Below are 26,265 nucleotides of genomic sequence, written 5' to 3' on the forward strand. Positions count from 1 at the left end.
GTGTTAGTATACTGTAATGGTCTTTATCTTTCTGGCTTACTTCGCTCTGTATAATGGGCTCCAGTTTCATCCATCTCATTAGAAGTGATTCAAATGAATTCTTTTTAATGGCTGAGTAATATTCCATGGTGTATATGTACCACAGCTTCCTCATCCATTCGTCTGCTGATGGGCATCTGGGTTGCTTCCATGTCCTGGCTATTATAAACAGTGCTGCGATGAACATTGGGGTGCATGTGGCTCTTTCAGATCTGGTTTCCTTGGTGTGTATGCCCAGAAGTGGGATTGCTGGGTCATATGGCAGTTCTATTTCCAGCTTTTTAAGAAATCTCCACACTGTTTTCCATAGTGGCTGTACTAATTTGCATTCCCACCAACAGTGTAAGAGGGTTCCCTTTTCTCCACACCCTCTCCAGCATTTATTGCTTGTAGACTTTTGGATAGCAGCCATCCTGACTGGCGTATAATGGTACCTCATTGTGGTTTTGATTTGCATTTCTCTGATAATGAGTGATGTTGAGCATCTTTTCATGTGTTTGTTAGCCATCTGTATGTCTTCCTTGGAGAAATGTCTGTTGAGTTCTTTGGCCCATTTTTTGATTGGGTCATTTATTTTTCTGGAGTTGAGCTGGAGGAGTTGCTTGTATATTTTTGAGATTAATCCTTTGTCTGTTGCTTCATTTGCTATTATTTTCTCCCAATCTGAGGGCTGTCTTTTCACCTTGCTTATAGTTTCCTTTGTTGTGCAAAAGCTTTTAAGTTTCATTAGGTCCCATTTGTTTATTTTTGCTTTTATTTCTGAAATTCTGGGATGTGGGTCATAGAGGATCCTGCTGTGATTTATGTCGGAGAGTGTTTTGCCTATGTTCTCCTCTAGGAGTTTGATAGTTTCTGGTCTTACATTTAGATCTTTAATCCATTTTGAGTTTATTTTTGTGTATGGTGTTAGAAAGTGTTCTAGTTTCATTCTTTTACAGGTGGTTGACCAGTTTTCCCAGCACCACTTGTTAAAGAGGTTATCTTTTTTCCATTGTATATCCTTGCCTCCTTTGTCGAAGATAAGGTGACCATAGGTTCGTGGACTTATCTCTGGGCTTTCTATTCTGTTCCATTGATCTATATTTCTGTCTTTGTGCCAGTACCATACTGTCTTGATGACTGTGGCTTTGTAGTAGAGTCTGAAGTCAGGCAGATTGATTCCTCCAGTTCCATTCTTCTTTCTCAGGATTACTTTGGCTATTCGAGGTTTTTTGTATTTCCATACAAATTGTGAAATTATTTGTTCTAGTTCTGTGAAAAATACTGTTGGTAGTTTGATAGGGATTGCATTGAATCTATAGATTACTTTGGGTAGTATAGCCATTTTGACAATATTGATTCTTCCAATCCATGAACATGGTATATTTCTCCATCTATTTGTGTCCTCTTTGATTTCTTTCATCAGTGTTTTATAGTTTTCTATGTATAGGTCTTTTGTTTCTTTAGGTAGATATACTCCTAAGTATTTTATTCTTTTTGTTGCAATGGTGAATGGTATTGTTTCCTTAATTTCTCTTTCTGTTTTCTCATTGTTAGTGTATAGGAATGCAAGAGATTTCTGTGTGTTAATTTTATATCCTGCAACTTGACTGTATTCGTTGATTAGCTCTAGTAATTTTCTGGTAGAGTCTTTAGGGTTTTCTATGTAGAGGATCATGTCATCTGCAAACAGCGAGAGTTTCACTTCTTCTTTTCCTATCTGGATTCCTTTTACTTCTTTTTCTGCCCTGATTGCTGTGGCCAAAACTTCCAAAACTATGTTGAATAGTAGTGGTGAGAGTGGGCACCCTTGTCTTGTTCCTGATTTCAGGGGAAATGCTTTCAATTTTTCACCATTGAGGGTGATGCTTGCTGTGGGTTTGTCATATATAGCTTTTATTATGTTGAGGTATGTTCCTTCTATTCCTGCTTTCTGGAGAGTTTTAATCATAAATGGATGTTGAATTTTGTCAAAGGCTTTTTCTGCATCTATTGAGATAATCATATGGTTTTTATCTTTCAATTTGTTAATGTGGTGTATTACATTGATTGATTTGCGGATATTAAAGAATCCTTGCATTCCTGGGATAAAGCCCACTTGGTCATGATGAATGATTTTTTTAATATGTTGTTGGATTCTGTTTGCTAGAATTTTGTTAAGGATTTTTGCATCTATGTTCATCAGCGATATTGGCCTGTAGTTTTCTTTTTTTGTGGCATCTTTGTCTGGTTTTGGAATTAGGGTGATGGTGGCCTCGTAGAATGAGTTTGGAAGTCTACCTTCTTCTGCAATTTTCTGGAAGAGTTTGAGTAAGATAGGTGTTAGCTCTTCTCTAAATTTTTGGTAGAATTCAGCTGTGAAGCCATCTGGTCCTGGGCTTTTGTTTGCTGGAAGATTTCTGATTACAGTTTCGATTTCCTTGCTTGTGATGGTTTTGTTAAGATCTTCTATTTCTTCCTGGTTCAGTTTTGGAAAGTTATACTTCTCTAAGAACTTGTCCATTTCTTCCAAGTTGTCCATTTTATTGGCATAGAGCTGCTGGTAGTAGTCTCTTATGATCCTTTGTATTTCAGTGTTGTCTGTTGTGATCTCTCCATTTTCATTTCTAATTTTGTTAATTTGGTTCTTCTCCCTTTATTTCTTAATGAGTCTTGCTAATGGTTTGTCAATTTTGTTAATTTTTTCAAAAAACCAGCTTTTAGCTTTGTTAATTTTTGCTATGGTCTCTTTAGTTTCTTTTGCATTTATTTCTGCCCTAATTTTTAAGATTTCTTTCCTTCTACTAACCCTGGGGTTCTTCATTTCTTCTTCCTCTAGTTGCTTTAGGTGTAGAGTTAGGTTATTTATTTGACTTTTTTCTTGTTTCTTGAGGTAGGCCTGTAATGCTATGAATCTTCCCCTTAGCACTGCTTTTACAGTGTCCCATAGGTTTTGGGTTGTTGTGTTATCATTTTCATTCATTTCTATGCATATTTTGATTTCTTTTTTGATTTCTTCTATGATTTGTTGGTTGTTCAGAAGTGTGTTATTTTAAAAAAAAAAAGTCAAAGCAAACCCGAAGTAAATTAAAGGAGGGAAATAATGAAAAGCAGAGATCAGTGAAATAGAGGGGAAAAAAGACAACACAAAATCAAAAGCCAAATCTTTCTAAAGCTCAACAAAAGTGGCAAACCTCTAGGTAGGTAGATGAAGGAAAAAAAGGAGAAAGAACAAAAAATATCAATATCAGGAATTTTAAAAAGTAACCATGGATTCTGTAGAAATTGAAAGGATAAAAACAGTTCTATTTCCAGTTTTTTAAGGAATAGCCACACTGTTCTCCATAGCAGCTGTACTAGTTTGCATTCCCACCAACAGTGTAAGAGGGTTCCCTTTTCTCTGCACCCTCTCCAGCATTTATTGCTTGTAGACTTTTGGATAGCAGCCATCCTGACTGGCGTGTAATGGTACCTCATTGTGGTTTTGATTTGCATTTCTCTGAGAATGAGTGATGTTGAGCATTTTCATGTGTTTGTTAGCCATCTGTATGTCTTCTTTGGAGAAATGTCTGTTTAGTTCTTTGGTCCATTTTTTGATTGGGTCATTTATTTTTCTGGAATTGAGCTGCAGGAGTTGCTTGTATATATTTGAGATTAATCCTTTGTCTGTTGTTTCATTTGCTATTATTTTCTCCCATTCTGAGGGCTCTCTTTTCACCTTGCTTATAGTTTCCTTTGTTGTGCAAAAGCTTTTAAGTTTCATTAGGCCCCATTTGTTTATTTTTGCTTTCATTTCCAATACTCTGGGAGGTGGGTCATACAGGATCCTGCTGTGATTTATGTCAGAGAGTGTTTTGCCTATGTTCTCCTCTAGGAGTTTTATAGTTTCTGGTCTTACATTTAGATCTTTAATCCATTTTAAGTTTATTTTTGTGTATGGTATTAGAAAGTGTTCTAGTTTCATTCTTTTACAAGTGGTTGACCAGTTTTACCAGCATCACTTGTTAAAGAGGTTGTCTTTTTTCCATTGTATATCTGTGTCTCCTTTGTCGAAGATAATATAAATCAAAGCAAGATCCTCTATGACCCACCTCCTACAGTAACAGAAATAAAAACAAAAGTAAACAAATGGGACATGCTTAAACTTAAAAGCTTTTCACAACAAAGGAAACTATAAGTAAGGTGAAAAGACAGCCTTTGGAATGGGAGAAAATAATAGCAAATGAAACAACTGACAAAGGATTAATTTTCAAAATATAAAAGCAGCTCATACAACTCAATATCAGGAAAAGAAACAACCTAATCAAAAAGTAGGGGAAAGACCTAAATAGACATTTCTCCAAAGAAGACATACAGATGGCTAACAAACACATGAAAATATGCTCAACATAGCTCATTATTTGAGAAATGCAAATCAAAACCACAATGGGATATCACCTCACACCAGATAGAATGGTCAACATCAAAAAGTCTACAAACCATGAATGCTAAAGAGAGTGTGGAGAAAAGGGAACCCTCTTGCACTGTTGGTGGGATTATAAACTGATACAGTCACTTTGGAAGATGATATGGAGATTCCTTTAAAAACTAGGAATAAAACCACCATATGACCCAGCAATCCCACTCCTAGGCATATACCCTGAGGAAATCAAAATTGAAAAGGACACAGGTACCCAGTGTTCACCGCAGCACTATTTACAATAACTAGAACATGGAAGCAACCTAGATGTCCATCAACAGATGAATGGATAAAGAAGTTGTGGTACATATACACAATGGAATATTACTCAGCCATAAAAAGGAATGCATTTGAGTCAGTTCTAATTGGTGGATGAACCTAGAGCCTATTATACAGAATGAAGTAATTCAGAAAGAGAAAGATAAACATTATACTAACGCATATATGTGGAATCTAGAAAGATGGTACCAATGAATTTATTTGCAAGGCAGCAGTGGAGAAACAGACATAGAGAACAGATTTTTGACCATGGGGAGGGGGAGGAGAGGGTGAGATGCATGGAGAGAGTAACATGGAAACTTACCTTACCATGTGAAATAGACAGCCCATGAGAATTTGCTATATGTCTCAGGGAACTCAAACAGGGGCTCTATCAACCTAGAGGGGCGGGATGGGGAGGGAGATGGGAGGGAGGTTCAAGAGGGAGGGGATATATGTACACCTACGGCTGATTCATGTTGATGTTTGACAGAAAACAATAAAATTCTATAAAGCAATTATCATTCAATAAAAAATAAATCTTTAAAAACTGGTTAAAATACATGTAACTGATAATCAAAACTTTTAAAATTTGTCCTGCAAGAGACATCATTAATAAAACAAAAAGGCAGCCAGCGTAATAACAAAGACCTAGAACAGTAAAAAATAAAAAATAAAACAATAGACAAGCCATAGACTGGGAGAAAAAGTTCACAGTCCACATATATCAGACACATTACTTGTATGCAGAAAATACATTTGTATAAATTTTACAACACAAAAAAGAAGAAAACTAACCCAATAATCAAAGGGCAAAAGACCTGAACAAACACTTCACAAAGATACATGTATATCAACAAACACAAGAAAAGATGCTCAACATCATTAGTAATCAGGGATAAGCAAATTAAAATGAAAATAAAAACATCACTATATAGTCTCTTGAATGGTTCAAATTTTAAAAACTGACCACATCAAGTGTTGTTAAGAACATAAAGCAAGTAAAATCTCACATATTGCTTGCTAGTAGTAGTGGAAAATGGTACAACCATTTTAGAAACAAAAAGAAAAAAATCTCCAGGTCCCACCAACTAGTCTTCTCATTTTCCCTTCTGTGGGTCTTTGTTCAAACACATCTGAAATACCTATAATTACATAAGTGATTTTTCTTTTTTTTTACTTAACAGTGTATTACAAGTACCCTTGAGTGACATAAATCAAATCATTTATATATTCTGTCATCTCATTTGGTACTGTCCAAGACTACAAGTCTTAAAGTCCAGCATTAAGAGAGTGTACATTCACTCAGCACAGTGTGGCAGAGCCAACATAGAAGGGAAAGCAATTAGTGAATTATTTTGCTTCAATACTGACAGTGAAATTTTCTCAACGAAACGTAGTAAGTTAATCTGCATCTCATCAAAGATATTACCTTCTGGACACAGTCCCAGTGCTTCATAAGTAATAAGTTCATTGCTAGAAAAGCAATCGTGAAGTTCTATTACGTCAATATCACTTGGTCTCAGGCCAGATTTCTCATAGCACTTTCTGGCAGCTTCTTTACTCATGTCAAAACCAACCTAAAACCAAAATCATATACAAATAAATTAAAGGTATCAAAACTGGGACTTTCATTCAGGATTATAAAAGATTAACATATGTATAACCTTTACAGTTGAGGATTGTCCATAAATGTTGAAATCTCAGTCAATTCTATATTACAGAGAAAGCTCAAATAAAATATCCAGGAGAGACAATGGATATACACATTAAATTCTGTACTATAAATAGAATTTTAAATTAGGTATATAAAAAGGATTTATAATTCCTCATGAAATATACAATGCTGTTACAAAACTCTGTCAAACCACAATATAGAGTTGTGGTAGACTGAAGAGATTTATCAAGAGACTATTCTGATTCACTGAAAAATATGGGTGAATTTCTACATGAAAATAAACAATCTTTTATCAACAGAAAATCACATGGGATTCACATCATTTTTCCAATATTCATGCTCTTAACACCCCTTAACATGCAAACTCAACTCTTTTCCAAGCAAATTGTGACACAATGGAAAATGTACTGCAATTGGAAAACCTAAGTTGTACCTCTACCACACCCTATCTTGGGCAACTTATAGAAACATTTTAAAATCCAAAGCATTATTATAAAGTCATTTTATAAACTCTAATGTAAACCAAATGCTTATTTACATACACATGTGTACCTAATGCATATTTTTATATGTATATATGTATGTATCTTCAAATATTCAACCTAGAGTTCTAGGTCAGAATTCTCATTTTTTTCACTTCCTCCATTTTGTACTCAATCTGCAGTCAGAATTTTTAAAGTGCGAAGGGTCAAAAAGTTCCTCAAAACATCCTTGTTTTTTTATTTTAATTCTATAAGACTGGAGTTCTGGGCATATTTAATCATTCCAAAATTTTTAAAAATAGAACACTAGTTAGTTAGAAGTGCATATGTTCTCATAAGTGATTTTCTCTTAGATTCTTAAATGATGGGTTACAGTACTACATTTTCTAGACCAATTTTTTTCAAGTAAATAAACTTTAAGAGCTGATGACATGATGTCACTTGAAATTTTTAAAAAGAAATCCCTCAACTGATTAATAAAACAGAATCTCAGACACACCATTTTAATAATGCTTTTTTCTTCAAATGAGCTTGGCATATCAGTCACCATCTCTTGAGCCAAAATTTCCACAGCTTTGGATTTCAGGTCATGCTTCTGTACAAATGCTTCACTAGCCAAAATTGCTGCGGCAGCACCATCTGAAGTGGGACTAAGAGGAGGTAAAAATAGTTATTGATATCCTGTTCACTTCAATCCTAGGACTTCAGACTAGGAGTTCTTACAATGTGGAAAGACAGGCAGGGAGGGTATGCCTGCTGGTCACTGGACTGTCCTAGTAATATCTGCAGTTAAAAATTACACATGCTTCCCACATGAAGACTGAACCTCTAGCAAGAATTTAAAGGCTGCCCATCACTGCTTAGATTCTATGGGTCTCTCCCCAAAATTTCTTATTGCAAAGAATTCCAGATTTGCCTTTGCAAACACATAAGGTATTTTTTGGTGACTTCTGAGGAGCCCACAAGGTTATTTATAAGCTAACACAATAAAGATTTTACTCTAGGCCTAACTAGCTCCAACTTGGTTCTCTCTCAAATAATCGGTCTTGAAATCCTTCTAAAAAATGGGAAACAATGGAATAGGAGATATGAGAAAATCTATGGTTTGGTTAAGACTTTTGTGATCTCCTTAAGGAGAGATAAGAAAGCCTTCCTCAGTGATTGGTGCAAAGAAATAGAGGAAAACAATAGAATGGGAAAGACTAGAGATCTCTTCAAGAAAATTAGAGATACCAAGGGAACATTTCATGCAAAGATAGGCACAATAAAGGACAGAAATGGTATGGACCTAACAGAAGCAGATGATATTAAGAAGAGGTGGCAAGAATACACAGAAGAACTATACAAAAAAGATTTTCATGACCCAGATAATCATGATGGTATGATCACTCACCTAGAGCCAGACATCCTGGAATGTGAAGTCAAGTGGGCCTTAGAAAGCATCACTATGAACAAAGATAGTGGAGGTGATGGAATTCCAGTTGCACTATTTCAATCCTAAAAGATGATGCTGTGAAAGTGCTGCACTCAATATGCCAGCAAATTTGGAAAACTCAGCAGTGGCCACAGAACTGGAAAAGGACAGTTTTCATTCCAATCCCAAAGAAAGGCAATGCCAAAGAATGCCCAAACTACCACATAATTGCATACATCTCACACACTAGCAAAGCAATGCTCAAGATTCTCCAAGCCAGGCTTCAACAATACATGAACCATGAAATTCCAGATGTTCAAGCCAGATTTAGAAAAGGCAGAGGAACCAGAGATTAAATTGCCAACTTCCACTGGATCATCGAAAAAGCAAGAGTTTCAGAAAAATATCTACTTCTGCTTTATTGACTACGCCAAGCCATTTACTGTGTGGATCACAACAGACTGTGGAAAATTCTATAAGAGATGGGAATACCAGACCACCTGACCTGCCTCCTGAAAAAATCTGTATGCAGGTCAAGAAGCAACAGTTAGAACTGGATATGTAACAACACACTGGTTCCAAATTGGGAAAGGAGTACATCAAGTCTGTATACTGTCATTCTGCTTATTTAATTTATATGCAGAGTACATCATGAGAAATGCTGGGCTGGAAGAAGCACAAGCTGGAATCAAGATTGCTGGGAGAAATATCAATAACCTCAGATATGTAGATAACACCACCCTTATGGCAGAAAGCAAAGAGGAACTAAAGAGCTTCTTGATGAAAGTGAAAGAGGAGAGTTAAAAAGCTGGCTTGAAACTCAACATTCAAAAAACGAGGATCATAGCATCCAGTCCCATCACTTCATGGCAAATAGACGGGGGGACAATGGAAACAGTGACAGACTTTATTTTCTTAGGCTCCAAAATCACTGCAGATGGTGACTGCAGCCATGAAATTAAAAGGCACTTGCTCCTTGGAAGAAAAGCTATGACCAACCTAGACAGCGTATTTTAAAAAAAGCATATTGCCAACAAAGATCCATGTAGTCAAAGCTACGGTTTTTCCAGTAGTCATGTACAGATGTGAGAATAGGACTATAAAGGAAGCTGAATGCTGTGGTGTTGGAGAAGACTCTTGAGAGTCCCTTGGACTGAAAGGAGATAAAACCAGTCAATTGTAAAGGAAATTAGTCCTGAATATTCATTGGAGGAATGATGCTGAAGCTGAAACTCCAATACTTTGGCCACCTGATGTGAAAAACTGACTCACTGGAAAAGACCCTGATGCTGGGAAAGATTGAAGGTGGGAGGAGAAGGGGACGACAGAGGATGAGATAGTTGGATGGCATCAACAACTCTATGGACATGAGTTTTAGTAAGCTCTGGAAGTTGGTGATGGACAGGGAAACCTGGCGTGCTGCAGTCCATGGGGTTGCAAAGAGTCAGACATGACTGAGCGACTGAACTGAACTGATCTCAAAATAGGCCTTCTCCTTACAGCAGGCTGTGAAGGAAGGTAGCAAATACAAGAAGGTTTCTCTGAGTTGAAAGTGAAAGTGAAAGTCATTCAGTCGTGTCCAGCTCTTTGCGACCCCATGGACTATAGTCCATGGAATTCTCCAGGCCAGAATATTGGAGTGGGTAGCTTTTCCCTTCTGCAGGGGATCTTCCCAACCCAGGGACTGAACCCAGCTCTCCCACATTGCAGGCCGATTCTTTACCAGCTGAGCCACAAGGGAAGCCCAAGAATACCTGAGTGGGTAGCCTATCCCTTCTCCAGTGGAACTTCCTGACCCAGAAATTGAACTGGGGTCTCCTGCATTGCACGTGAATTCTTTACCAACTGAGCTATCAGGGAAGCCCTCTCTGAGTTGAGCTGTACTTTAAAAATGGGCAGATCCTTATACTGCAACAGATCAAAATGAACACCACTTGTTCACTTTCATCCCAGCCAGGATCTCCAGGACACATCCAGGTGATTATTAAACACAGGTAGGAGCTATGCAATACTAACTCAGTTTTCTAGGAGACAGATAATGTCAAGCAATTTTCAAGATGGGGCTGCTATCATTATTAGAGCTATGATTTTTTTCTTGTTTTACCTTTATTCTTAGTTACTATAATTGAGTAAAATTCCCTACAGTAGAAATATACAACAGAGGAAATTAAATGATCAAGGGAAAAATCTTTAGATTCCACAGTCATCCCAAGTCACATTTAAATGAATAAACACTATTAGAACAGAGTAGGTGGAAGGCATGAGACAAGGAAGTAAAATATACAATTTTCGAAGAGAAAAGACAGCCTGTCTCTAGATAAGAACAGAAAGTAAGGGTGCTCACTCGGGTGTAAGGACTATATTTAGGAGTTCTATACATAGGAGTTCTATAAAAGCACATACAGACACAGATATACCCAGATACAGAGCCTAAGCTTTACCCAAGAGGTGGGATTGGGGGAGAAGGAATAGGACTTCTATTAAACATTAAAATGTGTTTTTCTTACCAACATTGTAGGACTGTCAAAAAGTCAAAAATTTTTCGAGACGTCATCACTTCATCTAAGCTGTACTCCTTTTGGAACTGGGAATACCTAAATATATAAAATAAATAGTTACAGAATGCAGGGTAGCAATTTCAATTTTTGTTGAAGATGTTCTGGTTTAGAAGTTAGAGAGAGAATATGGAAATATTCTTCTCAAAAACAAAAGACAGGCTTTCATCAACCATTTCTAAATCAGTAATTTGAATTGATTTTTAAAATTCCTAACTCCAAAAACCACATTATATAATAAAACGTCCTGGATTTCTGGCATGGAAATTCTGAAACCCTTGGAATTTCCTAAGTAACAGGAGTGTGTTTTCTATACTAATTAGGTGACTTCCATGGGTCCCCTTGTTAGCTGGTGGATAAGGAAGGGATGAGGCAGGGGCCTGGTCAAAAGAAAGACAACCCATGCCAACACAGGATTTGGACTTTTGAGCCAGTGTGACCCCTAGGCAAAAAAGGGACAGTTAGAGATCAAGTTCAAGTATGCCTACATAATGAAACCCCAATGAAAACTCAATGGACATGAATTTGAGCAAACTCCAAGAGTTAGGGAAGGACAAGGAAGCCTGGATTGCTGAAGTCCATGGGGTCACAAAGAGTAAGACATGACAGCGACTGAACAGCAAATGAAAACCTTGGACACTGAAGCTTGGTGAAGCCCTCTGGTTGATGAGTACCTTTACATACCAGGACAGTGATGTGCTCCAACACAGGGAAGAGGGCATGGAAGCTCTGCACTAGGAACCTTCCCAGACCTCACCTTGTGTGACTCTTCTTTTGGCGGTTCCTCAGCTGTGAAGTGAAGTGAAAGTCGTTCAGTCATGTCCAGCTCTTTGCAACGCCATGGACTATACAGTCCATAGAATTCTCCAGGCCAGAATATTGGCCTTTCCCTCCTCCAACCCAGGGATCGATCCCAAGTCTTCCTCGTTGCAGGTGGATTCTTTTTTTTTTTTTCTTTCACTTAAGTTTATTCTTTATCAGCTGAGCCACCAGGGAAGCCCCAAAATACTGGAGTGGATAGCTTATCCCTTCTCCAGGGGATCTTCCCGACCCAGGAATCAAACTGGCGTCTCCTGCATGGAAGGCAGATTCTTTACCAGCTGAACTAGCAGGGAAGCAAACCCCTTTATGATAATACTCTGATTGTAAGTACATATGGTACTTTGCTTCCCTTGTGGCTTCCCTTGTGGCTCAGCTGGTAAAGGATCCGCCTACAATGTGAGAGCCCTGGGTTCGATCCCTGGGTTCCCTTGGGCTTCCCTTGTGGCACAGTGGGTAAAGAACCCACCCGCAATGCGGGAAACCTGGGTTTGATCCCTGGTATGGGAAGAACCCCTGGAGAAAGGAAACGCTACCCACTATACAGTCCATGGAGTCACAAAGAGTCAAACACGACTGAGCGACTTTCATTTCACAGTACTTTTCTGGGTTCTGTCAGTCATTCTACTGAATTATCAAACATGAGAGGATGATGGTGATCCCTGAATTAATAGTCACTTGGTCAAAAGGGCAGGTGGAATGAGGGCCCTACTCAGACTGCCATCTAACATGAAGGCAGACTTGTGAAGTCTTAATTCATAATGTATGTGTATTAACTCCAGGTGGTTAGTACCAGAATTAAATTGAAATACATCCAGCTGGTGTCAAAACAGTTGGAGAATTATAAAAATACTAGTTCCTTAAAAGTAAAATTAAATGACTTGCAATTCAGCCAACTTTTTTGGTAATGACATTATACAACTACATTTAATAAAGGCTAAATGAATTTAACTCAGATGACCATTATATCTACTACTATGGGCAGGAATCCCTTAGAAGAAATGGAGTAGCTATCATAGTCAACAAGAGAGTCCGAAATGCAGTCCTTGGATGCAATCTCAAAAACTACAGAATGATCTCTGTTCGTTTCCAAGGCAAACCATTCAACATCACGGTAATCCAAGCCTATGCCCCAACTAGTAACACTGAAGAAGCTGAAGTTGAATGGTTCTATGAAGACCTACAAGACCTTTTAGAACTAACACCCAAAACAGATGTCCTTTTCATTATAGGGGACTGGAATGCAAAAGCAGGAAGTCAAGAAACACCTGGAGTAACAGGCAAATTTGGCCTTGGAGTACGGAATGAAGCAGGGCAAAGGCTAATAGAGTTTTGCCAAGGGAACGCACTGGTCATAGCAAACACCCTCTTCCAACAACACAAGAGAAGACTCTACACATGGACATCACCAGATGGTCGACACCGAAATCAGATTGATTATATTCTTTGCAGCCAAAGATGGAGAAGCTCTATACAGTCAGCAAAAACAAGACCGGGAGCTGACTGTGGCTCAGATCATGAACTCCTTATTGCCAAATTCAGACTTAAACTGAAGAAAGTAGGGAAAACCACTAGACCATTTAGGTATGACCTAAATCAAATCCCTTATGAATATACAGTGGAAGTGAGAAATAGATTTAAGGGACTAGATCTGATAGGCAGAGAGCCTGATGAACTATGGACAGAGGTTCGTGACACTGTACAGGAGACAGGGATCAAGACCATCCCCACGGAAAAGAAATGCAAAAAAGCAAAATGGCTGTCTGAGGCAGCCTTACAAATAGCTGTGAGAAGAAGAGAAGCGAAAAGCAAAGGAGAAAAGGAAAGATATTCCCATTTGAATGCAGAGTTCCAAAGAATAGCCAGGAGAGATAAGAAAGCCTTCCTCAGTGATCAATGCAAAGAAATAGAGGAAAACAACAGAATGGGAAAGACTAGAGATCTCTTCAAGAAAATTAGAGATATCAAGGGAACACTTCAGGCAAAGATGGGTTCGATAAAGGATAGAAATGGTATGGACCTAACAGAAGCAGATGATATTAAGAAGAGGTGGCAAGAATACACAGAAGAACTGTACAAAAAAGATCTTCATGAGCCAGATAATCACAATGGTGTGATCACTCACCTAGAGCCAGACATCCTGGAGTGTGAAGTCAAGTGGGCCTTAGAAAGCATCACTATGAACAAAGCTAGTGGATGTGATGGAATTCCAGTTGCACTATTTCAAATCCTAAAAGATTATGCTGTGAGAGTGCTACACTCAATATGCCAGCAAATTTGGAAAACTCAGCAGTGGCCACAGGACTGGAAAAGGTCAGTTTTCATTCCAATCCCTAAGAAAGGCAATGCCAAAGAATGCTCAAACTACCACACAATTGCACTCATCTCACACGGTAGTAAAGTAATGCTCAAAATTCTCCAAACCAGGCTTCAGCAATACGTGAACCGTGAACTTCCAGATGTTCAAGCTGGTTTTACAAAAGGCAGAGGAACCAGAGATTAAGTTGCCAACATTCGCTGGATCATCTAAAAAGCAAGAGAGTTCCAGAAAAACATCTATTTCTGCTTTATTGACTACGCCAAAGCCTTCGACTATGTGGATCACAATAAACTATGGAAAATTCTGAAAGAGATGGGAATACCAGACCACCTGACCTGCCTCTTGAGAAACCTGTATGATGCAGGTCAGGAGGCAACAGTTAGAACTGGACATGAAACAACAGACTGGTTCCAAATAGGAAAAGGAGTACGTCAAGGCTGTATATTGTCCCCTTGCTTATTTAACTTATATGCAGAGTACATCATGAGAAATGCTGAGCTGGAAGAAGCACAAGCTGGAATCAAGATTGCCGGGAGAAATATCAATAACCTCAGATATGCAGATGACACCACTCTGATGGCAGAGAATGAAGAGGAACTGAAAAGCCTCTTGATGAAAGTGAAAGAGGAGAGTGAAAAAGTTGGCTTAAAGCTTAACATTTAGAAAACTAAGATCATGGCATCTGGTCCCATCACCTCATGGGAAATAGATGGGGAAACAGCGGAAGCAGTGTCAGACTTTATTTTTGGGGGCTTCAAAATCACTGCGGATGGTGACCGCAGCCATGAAATTAAAAGACGCTTACTCCTTGGAAGGAAAGTTATGACCAACCTAGACAGCATATTAAAAAGCAGAGACATTACTTTGCCAACAAAGGTCCGTCTGGTCAAGGCTATGGTTTTTCCAGTGGTCATGTATGGATGTGAGAGTTGGACTGTGAAGAAAGCTGAGCACCGAAAAATTGATGCTTTTGAACTATGGTGTTGGAGAAGACTCTTGAGAGTCCCTTGGACTGCAAGGAGATCCAACCAGTCCATCCTGAAGGAGATAAGTCCTGGGTGTTCATTGGAAGGACTGATGCTGAAGCTGAAACTCCAATACTTTGGCCACCTCATGCAAAGAGCTGACTCGTTGGAAAAGACCCTGATGCTGGGAGGGATTGGGGGCGGGAGGAGAAGGGGATGACAGAGGATGAGATGGCTGGATGGCATCACTGACTCGATGGGCATGAGTTTGAGTAAACTCCGGGAGTTGGTGACGGACAGGGAGGCCTGGAGTGCTGGGATTCATGGGGTCGCAAATAGTTGGACACGACTGAGGGACTGGACTGAACTGAACTGAATTGAACGGAGTTCCTAAATAAATGTACAGAGTCTTTAATAAAATGTCTACATTTTTCAAAATACATTTCCTTTCTGATCATTTCAAAGAAGATATTTATTTTTACCCTGTTTGATGCATCTAACAATATAACAAAATGTTTCAGAAATTGCTCTGGCAAAAACAAATAGACACAGTAGGGGAGTTTCCAAAAGCAAAATCCAACTGTTGTGAAAGTTAGCAAGCAATTCCAGTGTTTAGAAACAAACCCCATGTAACTCAGATCTGCACACTACTGTCTATACCTTTGCTTCTAAATTTAACTTTGTCTATCACCAACTTTCAAAAAAGGACTTTATTTAAGCTAGATCCTGTACTAGACGATGGGGATATAGACACAGTCCCTACTCTCAAGGAGCTTAGTCTGAACCCACAGCAATAAAAACACCATTCTAGTATGATAAATGCCATGATAGAAATGTTATACAAGGTGCCATGGGAGCAACAGGATATGCATCAAACCCAGATACCAAAAGGGCTTCCTTTCCAAGGTTGCAAATAAGAGGAAGTGGGAGACAGAGAATTCCTGGCAGAAAGGTCAGCACATGGGGCAGGAGACATGAACAGGATCAGATCATGAAAGTCTGGTATATAGCGTTTACATTTGATACTGAAAACAATGAAGAACTTATAAAGAGTATTAAGCTGGGGAGTGACATGACCAGATTTGTATTTCAGTAAGAAGGCTGTGGAATAGAAAAGAGACAGTTAAAAGACATTACCAAAAGTAGGTAAATCAGCTAAGAGATTAGGACAATAACTAAGGCAAGAAATGACAAGGGTTTGAAATAGGAAATTAGAAGTGAAAGATGAAGTGAACCAATGAATTCAAGAGATAGTAAAGACATAGAATCACTAGAATTCCATTCAACCCTGCTCATCTGCATCTCATATGGGACAGTGAGGAAGAAGGGAAAGCCAAGGATGACTTCTAGTTTTCTACCTTAAATCACTGGATATATGTCGATGTGATTCACCAAGAGGAAGAATGCTGAAGGAAAAACACTGTGGAGGGGAAATGGGAAATTCTGTATGGATATGTTGACTCTGAGGCACCTATGGGACATTTAAGTGAAGACAGCTAGGAGAGAATTAAAGACACAAGTCTGAAGGCTCAAGTGGCAGAAGCTACCCCTAATCCTATTATTTACTGATCACAGATTCTCACTGCCCTTAGGTGTTCTTATAATTTGTGAGGAAGCACTCAAGAATAGTTTTTAATTCAACCTTCTTAGAAATAGGTTACAAGGTATTTCTAATGACTGATTAGCAAACACAGCTTTCTCTTTCTTCACTAGCCAAGCAAAATCTAGTGTAAGAAGTTAGCAACTGAAATAGAAGGCTATTCTTGGGCTGTTTCAATGAGTTCTAAATGATGAAGCTGAAATTCAGAGATAATATTTGCCTATTCAACAGAATTGAGGACTTAATAATATATAGCAGAGGATCCATGAGGACATGGAACTTATCCTTCTTGCTCACTGTTGTATCACTAGCAGCTTAAGGAGTGTCTTACATAGAGCAAGCTACTGAATACATATTAGCTGAGTGAATGAAATTCCTTTAGAAGAATGCTGTAATGAGTGGGTAAATGAGTGCCTGGTTAGGCAGGGAATTAAGTAAAAGAAAGACTTAGAAGCTTTGCTTCTCTGGGGAAAGTCAAGAGCTGAGCTTTGGAGCCTCAAAGCCAGGAACTACAGTACCGTCAATTCCTCAATATGTTGGTACAGTTCCTTAACTGTTTTGGGAAGTGACAAGGACTTTTAATGATTCTCCAAATTCTGAGGACAAAGAAGTCCATTCTAGATATATATATATTTATCTATATTTATGAGCTTAAGACAGTTCATCCTAAGTGCTATTCAGTAACAGCAAAGTTTGTTGAGCATATACTATGTTCCAATACCCTAAAGGGTACTTAAGATACAAAAAAGATACAGAGATATAATCTCTGCTCAAGAACTATCATCATCAGAGAAGAAAGATTTATAAATAAGATACAGTGTGATATGTTATAATAGAGGTATACAGATGGTACAATGAAGCTCATGAGAAAAAATAATTATGACCAGGAAGTTCTAAGAAAGTATTAGGAGAAGCAATGATACTTGGAATGGGACTTGATGAGTAAGTAGATAGTCATCAAACAAAAGAAAGACAAGGACATTTCAGGGAGAGCTAACACATAACTAAAAACATAGAAGCAAGCACTACATAGGACACTTAGGAAATATCGAGAAATCTGGCGAAGGGTGAGATTGAGGGTAATCAGGGAAGAAGGAAATAAGACCAATAACGTAGAATGGGGCCAAATTATAACAGGTTTGTTATCTTAAATGAAGGAATTTCCATTTTACTAGATAAGCAAGGAATTAACCGAAGCTTCCACAATACCCTTTGTTTCACAAAATACCCTCAGCTTTAGGGCATGGGATGATATTACTTGTTAGTTAGGTATGCCTTGAATTCAAACATCAATTTAAAATCAGAAGAATGAGAAGAACATGAATGAGAAGTAGCATGAACTATTAGACATATGTGGTAATGATCCACTTGTGGTATAAAATGTTCCTTATCGTAGTTTTACATTTATTAAACATGGTAAGATTTAATAGTTCAGAAACAATTTACTGAGCACCTATTATGTTCCAGACTCTGCACTAAACATTAAGAACATAAAGATAAGAGATGGCTCTCGTTCTCAAGAAGTTTATAGTCTAGAAGGAAAAATATAAACTTGGTTTTGCCTCTATTTAGGATGCTACTGAACAAGGTGCCTACTTTCAGTAAGCCTCATTTTCATCACCTATAAAATAAAAATAACTACCTTATAGGGTCCTTGAGAGGATTAAATGAAAATATACATAAAAGAACACAGCACAGTGACAGACAATTGGCATTTAATAAAATTAGCCACTATTCTTTTATTGCCTAGTGGCATTGCTTTTGTAGAGATTCCAGTGGTATGGCACAAATTCAATTCCCAGTGAACCCATTTTATTCAGCAACTCTTAAGTACATTGCCATGAGCCACACATTGCACTAGGCATTAGGGATTCAAAGATTAATTATCAGTAATACATATAATGTAATTTTATTTCAGACTATTTTTTACTATACAAATCACCATATTATTCTATCAGAGTAAGAGTTAATGACACTAACATGATTAAAACACAAATAATGTAATATAAAGTCATTTAAACAACTACCAACACATGTTTTACAAACATTCTAATTGATGAAAACAAACTAGGAAACGTTTTAAAGAATGTTCTAAAATGGGGCCTGATTATTTCCAATTAAAATTATTATAATAAATTCCATTTAGTAGGGTTGGAACCAATGACAAATTACATCTTTTAACACAAGTCATTCACATTCTTTCTTAAAAGAGCCACTAAACTCAAATGGCATTCCAAATACTAAACAACAATGACAAAAATATGAACAGACCAAAATCTAAATTGAAAAGTAATCAAAAGTTTACTTGGGCACAAGCTTTTCCTAAGGAAAAAAAATTCAAATTATTAATAACATCTTTGAGTTCTTGCATTTGCTTTTCAACTATAAAGTTGCATATTACATAACCCAGATTTTCACTTCTTGTCTCTGAAATACTTACGGGTTATTAACTGAATGTTTATGATTTTTCCATCCAATTTTTGCAAAGTGTTCAAGTGTTGTTCCTGTAAAGAAAGCAAACTTCTATTAGCAAGTTAATGACTTCCTGTTGCTTATTAACAATGTTGCAATGGAACTCAGTATCCTGCTAAATATTTCCACATGTTCCCCTGCACAGATATTAGTATTGAAAACTTCAACACTGACCCTTCAGATAAACATTTCTTTATAATTAAATGGGTATATTTAATGAATTGAATCAACTAATAAGCATATGATATGAAAATAGTTCAAACTGGCCTATTCTACCTAATACAACTAGGATCTAGTTTCAAAAACCAGAAAATACAGCTTAGGACCGCAGTGGTTATAAGGCAGGAAAGCACTGCCAGCAATTCTTCAAGAAGTTCAATCCCAGTGCCAAAAGATCCCAATCCTCTGGACGAAGTGAATTTTATAATTCATAACTTCCAGGGCCTGATCTTCTTTTTCCTTATAATAAAGCAGGAGGGTCTGTTTCACCCTTGATAGTATACTTGTTTCAATGCTATTCTCTCAGAACATCACCAGCCCAGGCTGGATGCATGAGACAAGTGCTCGGGGTTGGTGCACTGGGAAGACCCAGAGGGATGGGATGGAGAGGGAGGCGGGAGGGGGGATCGGGATGGGGAACACATGTAAATCCATGGCTGATTCATGTCAGTGTATGGCAAAAACCACTACAATATTGTAAAGTAATTAGCCTCCAACTAATAAAAATAAATGAAAAAAAAAAAGCAGGAGGGTCTATAGAAGAGTTACAGTCTAATGAAAAAGTGTGTGCTTTTTAAATTAACAGAAAGTTTAGAGATTACTATCAGAAAACAAAAGCAAACATGCTAATGAAACATGATCTGCGAAAATCTTTCTTACTATTTTTAAGGAGACAAAACAGAATAAAATAGATTTTGAATCCTCCATTGGAGCAGAAAGACCAAGGAAGGAAAAAGTCCACTGACTGTAGCTGATAATATTATGTTCATAGACAGCATGATAATGTAAAGAGTTCCCATTTTCAAAGAGGGTAATCTTCAGAGCAGAAATGACATATAATTAAGCAAATATTCTCTCAATTCTAATAAAAATGAAAGAAGGTAGAGACCACACTGGTTATTTCATACCAGTAACAGTAGTGAGTGCTCCAGAAGCAGATGGTATGAGTTCAGTAAGAACAAGCCATATCAAATTATTAATAATATCTTTTTCATATTGGCTAGTAGATCAAATGAAACATAGCATCTAGATAAAAAAGACAAAATCTTTTTTTTTAATGCCTGAATTTTCTTTCTTAGTATTTATTTCATTTTTTGCTTATTTGGCTGTGCCAGGTCTTAGTTGCAGCATGCGGGATCTTCCAGTTGCAGCATGCAGGGTCTAGTTCCCTGAACAAGGATTGAACCCAGGCCCCCCAGCATTGGGAACATGAAGTCTTAGCCAGGTGGACCACCAGGGAAGTCCCAACAATGGAAAAAATCTTTAAGATCATCTTTTGTGACATGATAAGGAAATACTGTAATGCGAGGTTTATTTCCTTTTGGTTTTCAGGGGCTCGGGGGTGTTATTATAAATATGCAGGTTCTTCTGTCAAGTTTACATAACACTTGCTTAAACAAAGTTAAACAAATTTCTTTATGGCAAAACATTCAGAGCCTTTACCATTGCATGTGTATTATGACTGTCCAAAAGGGAGTTAAAGTATGAAGCATTTTCCAACTTAACTGACCATGTCATAAGAGCATTTTAAGAGCCAGCAGAACACAGAATCGCTGATCAACAAAAGGCACTGATCAATGTAGTAACTTGAGAAAAGTCTCTACTACTAATCTCTAACTTCAGCCATGCTCTGGGTAATGTTTCTAAAAATTGGATTAGAAAATTAAAGTTATGCTCATCAAATCTGAAACTGGGAGAGACTGCTACAATGTTTGATTCAAATAGAATTCGAAGAGATTTATCAATGAGATGGCTCAGAATATAATTAATTAAATGCCCAGTTCTATTCTTGAATACCCAAAACTGCCTAAGAAAAGGAGCAGCAACCATGAGAAAAGCTCTGAGGTTCTGTTCCACTATAAACTTAATGTGAACCACCAGTGTGATGCGATTACCAGAAAAGCTTACATGTGATCACAGTACAGGAATTACTGTACTGGCGATGATGGGTAATGAAACAATTGTAACAAGAGCCCAGACAAGTGCAGACATTAGCATGCAGTCATTAGGAGGCAAAGGTTACTGCAATATCATTGGCCTCTCTGTTCATCAGGCACATGGACGTGCACTTCAGTAACATAATGCTGCTGCTGCTGCTGCTGCTAAGTCACTTTAGTCATGTCCAACTCTGTGTGACTCCATAGACGGCAGCCCACCAGGCTCTTCTGTCCCTGGGATTATCCAGGCAAGAATACTGGAGTGGGTTGCCATTTCCTTCTCCAATGCATGCATGCATGCTAAGTCACTTCAGTCGTGTCTGACTCTGTGTGACCCTATGGACAGCAGCCCACCAGGCTCCTCTGTCCACAGGATGCTCTAGGCAAGAATACTGGAGTGGGTTGCCATTTCCTTCTCCGGTAACATAATGAGAAATAGTTAAAGGAACAAGGTCCGGCTGGCTTCAGATATTTGACGGGCTATAAGGTGAAAGAGGCTTGTTCTATTAATATGAGTCTCAGAAGACAGAAACTATAGGGAGAGAGATTTGAGTTCAACATGAAAAAGGACACTGTAACAATTGGAATCACCCAGAAAAATGGAATGAGTAGTATCTGTGGCAAGTTTCTTGTCACAGGAAGTACAAATGCTTTACAATCATCCATTAGAAGATTTATAAGCAATTCATACATGGATTTATAGGAAGAAGGGCAGCTAAACTATATAAAAGCACCTGGCATAGTGTCTGAAATAGGAGATATTCAATAGGTATTATGTCTTTCCTTCTTGTTTCCTTACTATGGGATCGAATTAATCTATACAAGGTAGCAACCCTTTGAAAAATATTCTGCCAGTCACTTACCATGTATTTATGAAGACAGGACACAGACAGAGGGCTTGCTGACTCCTGATTCTGACCTACCAATTCACATTTTTGGTTGTTTTAAGAATATGCATGGTATAAGAAGATTTCAATCTCCTGGAATCAAACTTTGAAGCCACAAAAATCTCCTGATTCAATGGCAGAATGTAAGCTACTACAAACATTCTTACATATTCATTTCTAGGGCACATTCAAAAATGGCAATTTCAAGCGACAACTTAAAACTCTATGAAATTCTACAATTCACTAGAAATCTACTGGATGAAGAATAACGTTTCAACTAAAATGCTATACATTAAACTTCAAATTTTAGACCAGAAAAAACTGTCCAACTACTCTGAGTAATGTAAAACTTTAGAAAAGATTGAAAGCACACCAAACAAAGGATTTCCAGCTAGTCGAGGGCAATGGAAGCGGCCTAAATCTCCATATCCTCAAAAACAATACCAATAAACAAGAAGAACAAATAAAACTGCATAAAATCATACCCTCAGCATAACTAGACAAAAGAAAACACAAAACTTCAAATTACCTATAAGTGGAAAAAAAAGATAAAGGAGAAAAGTAACCAAATATCTGCCAGTAACTTCCATAGCAACAGCTCACACTTCCACAGGAAGCCTCCTAGGGAAGAAGGGCAGTCTGAAGATACTGCAGAGGAAAGGAGTGGGGAGTTAGTGGCAGGCTTACAATTGCTCTGAAACTATCACCCAGAAGAGAAAGATTCCCCCCAAGAGTGAAACACTTGTAGAAAAATGTTGAAATGTTGCTGCAAAAAGTGAAAAAAATGTTGCAATAGATCAAATCACGACTATAGGGAAGGGTGAAAAAAGTACAGGAGATCCATGGTGGTAATCTTTTGAAAGAATTAAAGGACACTTTCTCAACACCATTTAAAGAAAGAAAGGAAGGAGGGAACAAAGACAAACAAAGGAAAAAACAAAGTGGGGAGAGAGAGAGAAAGAAAGGAAGAAAAGAATGAAAGAGAAAAATATATATATAATATACACATATATGAGAGATATACATTAAATATATATATGAGATCCTGAAGCCAGAATTGTACTTAACAGTATAATAACATCTCCTGCAATGGATTGTCATGAGAATTGAATAAGATAATATGGGTATGGAAATTTACTCCTTCATTCATTAAAAAAAACAATTATTGAACATTTAAATATCCTAGAGACTGTAGGAAAAAAGAGGGGAAAAACCCTTTCTTCTGGCCAGATTACATGCCAACCACTGTTGCTAGGCTGGATGGCTTGAAGGTAGACAAAACAAACATAATTTCTACTTTCAAATAAGTTTATAAGAGAAATAAGGATAAGGAAGACAAAAATTAAACAAGTAAAACCACACATAATAATTATATGAATATAAATAGTGCTAAGTGCTATGAAGGAAAGCAATAGGAAGCTATCTATGAAAAAGAATAACAGGAGGAGAAAAAAAAAAAGAATAACAGGTGGGATCCACTTTAATTAGAATGATGAAGAAAAGGGCCTCTAAGATTAATTAATTACAGAATACCTGTTCTATGCCAGGCACTCTTCTAAGTAACAAAGAACAGGGAATAAAACAAACAAAAATCAGTGGAGCCCTTACAAAGAGTTGACAAATGAAGAGAAGCTAAATGCAAAGGAGAAGAGGAAATATATACCTAACTGAATGCAGAGTTCCAAAGATCAGCAAGGAGAGATAAGAATGCATTTCTCAGCAATCAATAAAGAAATAGAGGAAAACAATAGAATGGGAAAGACTAGAGATCTCTTCAAGAAAATTAGAGTTACCAAGGGAACATTTTATGCAAAGATGGGCACAATAAAGGACAGAAACGGTAAGCACCTAACAGAAGCAGAAGGTATTAAGAAGAGGTGGCAAGAATACACAGAAGAACTATACAAAAAAAGATCTTTATGACCCAGATAACCACAATAGTGTGATCACTCACCTAGAGCCAGACATCCTGGAATGTGAAGTCTAGTGAGCCTTAGGAAGCATCACTATGAACAAAGCTAGTGGAGGTGATGGAATTCCAGTTGAGCTATTTCAAATCTTAAAAGATGATGCTGTAAAAGTGCTGCACTCAATAGCCAGCAAATCTGGAAAACCCAGCAGTGGCCACAGGACTGAAAAAGGTCAATTTTCATTACAATCCCAATAAGGCAATGCCAAAGAATGTTCAGACTACTGCACAATTGCACTCATCTCACATGCTAGCAAAGTAATGCACAAAATTCTCCAAGAGAGGCTTCAACAGTATGTGAACTGAGATGTTCACACACTGGATTAAGAAAGGCAGAGGAACCAGAGAGCAAACTGCCAACATCCATTGCACCATAGAAAAAGCAACAGAGTTCCAAAAAAACATCTACTTCTGCTTTATTGACTACACAAAAGCCTTTGACTGTGTGGATCACAACAGACTGTGGAAAATTCTTCAAGAGATGGGAATACCAGACCACCTGACCTGCCTCCTGAGAAATCTGTAAGCAGGTCAAGAAGCAACAGTTAGAACTGGACATGGAACAACACACTGGTTCTAAATTGGGCAAGGAGTACGTGAAGGTTGTATATTGTCACCTTGCTTATTTAACTTATATGCAGAGTACATCATGAGAAATGCTGGGCTGGATGAAGCACAAGCTAGAATTAAGATTGCTGGGAGAAATATCAATAACCTCAGATATGCAGATGACACCACCCTGATGGCAGAAAGCAAAGAGGAACTAAAGAGCCTCTTGATGAAAGTGAAAAAGGAGAGTGAAAAAGCTGGTTTAAAACCCAACATTCAAAAAATGAAGACCATGACATCTGGTCCCATCACTTCATGGCAAATAAATGGGAAAACAATGGAAATAGTGAAAGACTATTTTCTTGGGCTCCAAAATCACTGCAGATGGTGACTGCAGCCATGAAATTAAAAGAGGCTTGCACCTTGGAAGAAAAGCTATGACAAATCTAAACAGCATATTAAAAGCAGACATTACTTTGCCAATAAAGGTCTGTCTAGTCAAATCTATAGTTTTTCCAATAGTCATGTATGGATGTGAGAGTTGGACCCTAAAGAAAGCTGAGAACCAAATAGTTGATGCTTTTGAACTATGTTGTTGGAGAAGAGTCCCTTGGACTCCAAGGAGATCAAACCAATCACTCATAAAGGAAAACAGTCCTGAATGTTCATTGGATGGACTGATGCTGAAGCTGAAGCTCCAATACTTTGGCCAGCTGATGAGAAGAGCTGACTCACTGGAAAAGACCCCGATGCTGGGGAAGATTGAAGGCAGGAGAAGGGGACGACAGAAGATGAGATGGTTGGGTGGCATCACCGACTTGATAGACATGAGTTTGAGCAAGCTCTGGGTGTTGGTGATAGACCTGGAAGCCTGGTGTGCTGCAGTCCATGGGGCCTCAAAGAGTCAAACAAGACTGAGTGACTGAACTGACTGAACTGTGGATTTCAATCAGTTGGAAGAGACATTCAAGAAATAAGAAAATATATATAGCCAGATTTTTATAAGTGCTATATAAAATGATAAAGCAGAAGACAGAGGATAGGCAATTCTGGGAATGAGGGCAATGAAAGAAAGCAGAAGATGACATTTGAGCAAAGACCTGATGGAAGTAAGAAAGTTAGCACTGGTATCTTAGGGTAGAGTGTTTCAGAAGTTGAAATAGCGAGGCTAAGGCCCTGCTTGAAGCAGCAATGTGCTTACTGTGTTTGAAGTTGGGGCAGAGAGGTGAAAGAAAAAAAAATGTAGATGAAGTCAAAGAGATAATGAGGGTGGAAGGTCAGATCATATAGAAGTTTGTAGGCCATAATAAGACCTGAAGGTTTCAATCTGAGTGTGGTAAGAACACAATAGAGTTTTGAGCAGAGGAATGAAATGATCTAGTTTATATTTGAAAAGCACTGATCTGGACAAAAGAAAAAGTTGACTGCACAGGTGCATGTGCAGAAGCAGAAAAACTATTTAGGAGACTCCTATACTCCAGGTGAGAAATTATGATAGTCTGTACTACAGAAGAAGTGGGGGAAATATAGAGAAACATTTCTATTTCTCATATTTATAGGTATTCTGAGAAATGAGTAAAAAGGTTTGCTGATATATTGAATATTGAGTACAAGAAAAACAAAAAATGGCTCTTAAGATTTTTGGTCATAGGCCCTAGAAAGGCGGAGTTACCATTTTCTCGATA

General features: G+C 37.9%; 1 protein-coding gene across 3 annotated transcripts in view; it reads right to left on the minus strand.

Annotated features, from left to right (window-relative positions):
* SCP2 (sterol carrier protein 2) overlaps positions 1-26,265 on the minus strand; it is a 179,753-nt gene that overhangs the window by 120,305 nt on the left and 33,183 nt on the right. For all 3 annotated transcript variants that reach the window (XM_070468148.1, XM_020871474.2, XM_070468149.1), the window contains exons 7-10: positions 18,988-19,051; positions 10,796-10,882; positions 7,374-7,524; positions 6,147-6,294 (exon numbers count right to left, since the gene is read on the minus strand). In XM_070468148.1, the coding sequence (XP_070324249.1) occupies positions 6,147-6,294; positions 7,374-7,524; positions 10,796-10,882; positions 18,988-19,051 (450 nt within the window). The remainder of the gene's footprint in view (positions 1-6,146; positions 6,295-7,373; positions 7,525-10,795; positions 10,883-18,987; positions 19,052-26,265) is intronic.

This window comes from Odocoileus virginianus, chromosome 5 (assembly GCF_023699985.2).
Source record: "Odocoileus virginianus isolate 20LAN1187 ecotype Illinois chromosome 5, Ovbor_1.2, whole genome shotgun sequence".
Taxonomy (NCBI): Eukaryota; Metazoa; Chordata; class Mammalia; order Artiodactyla; family Cervidae; genus Odocoileus; species Odocoileus virginianus.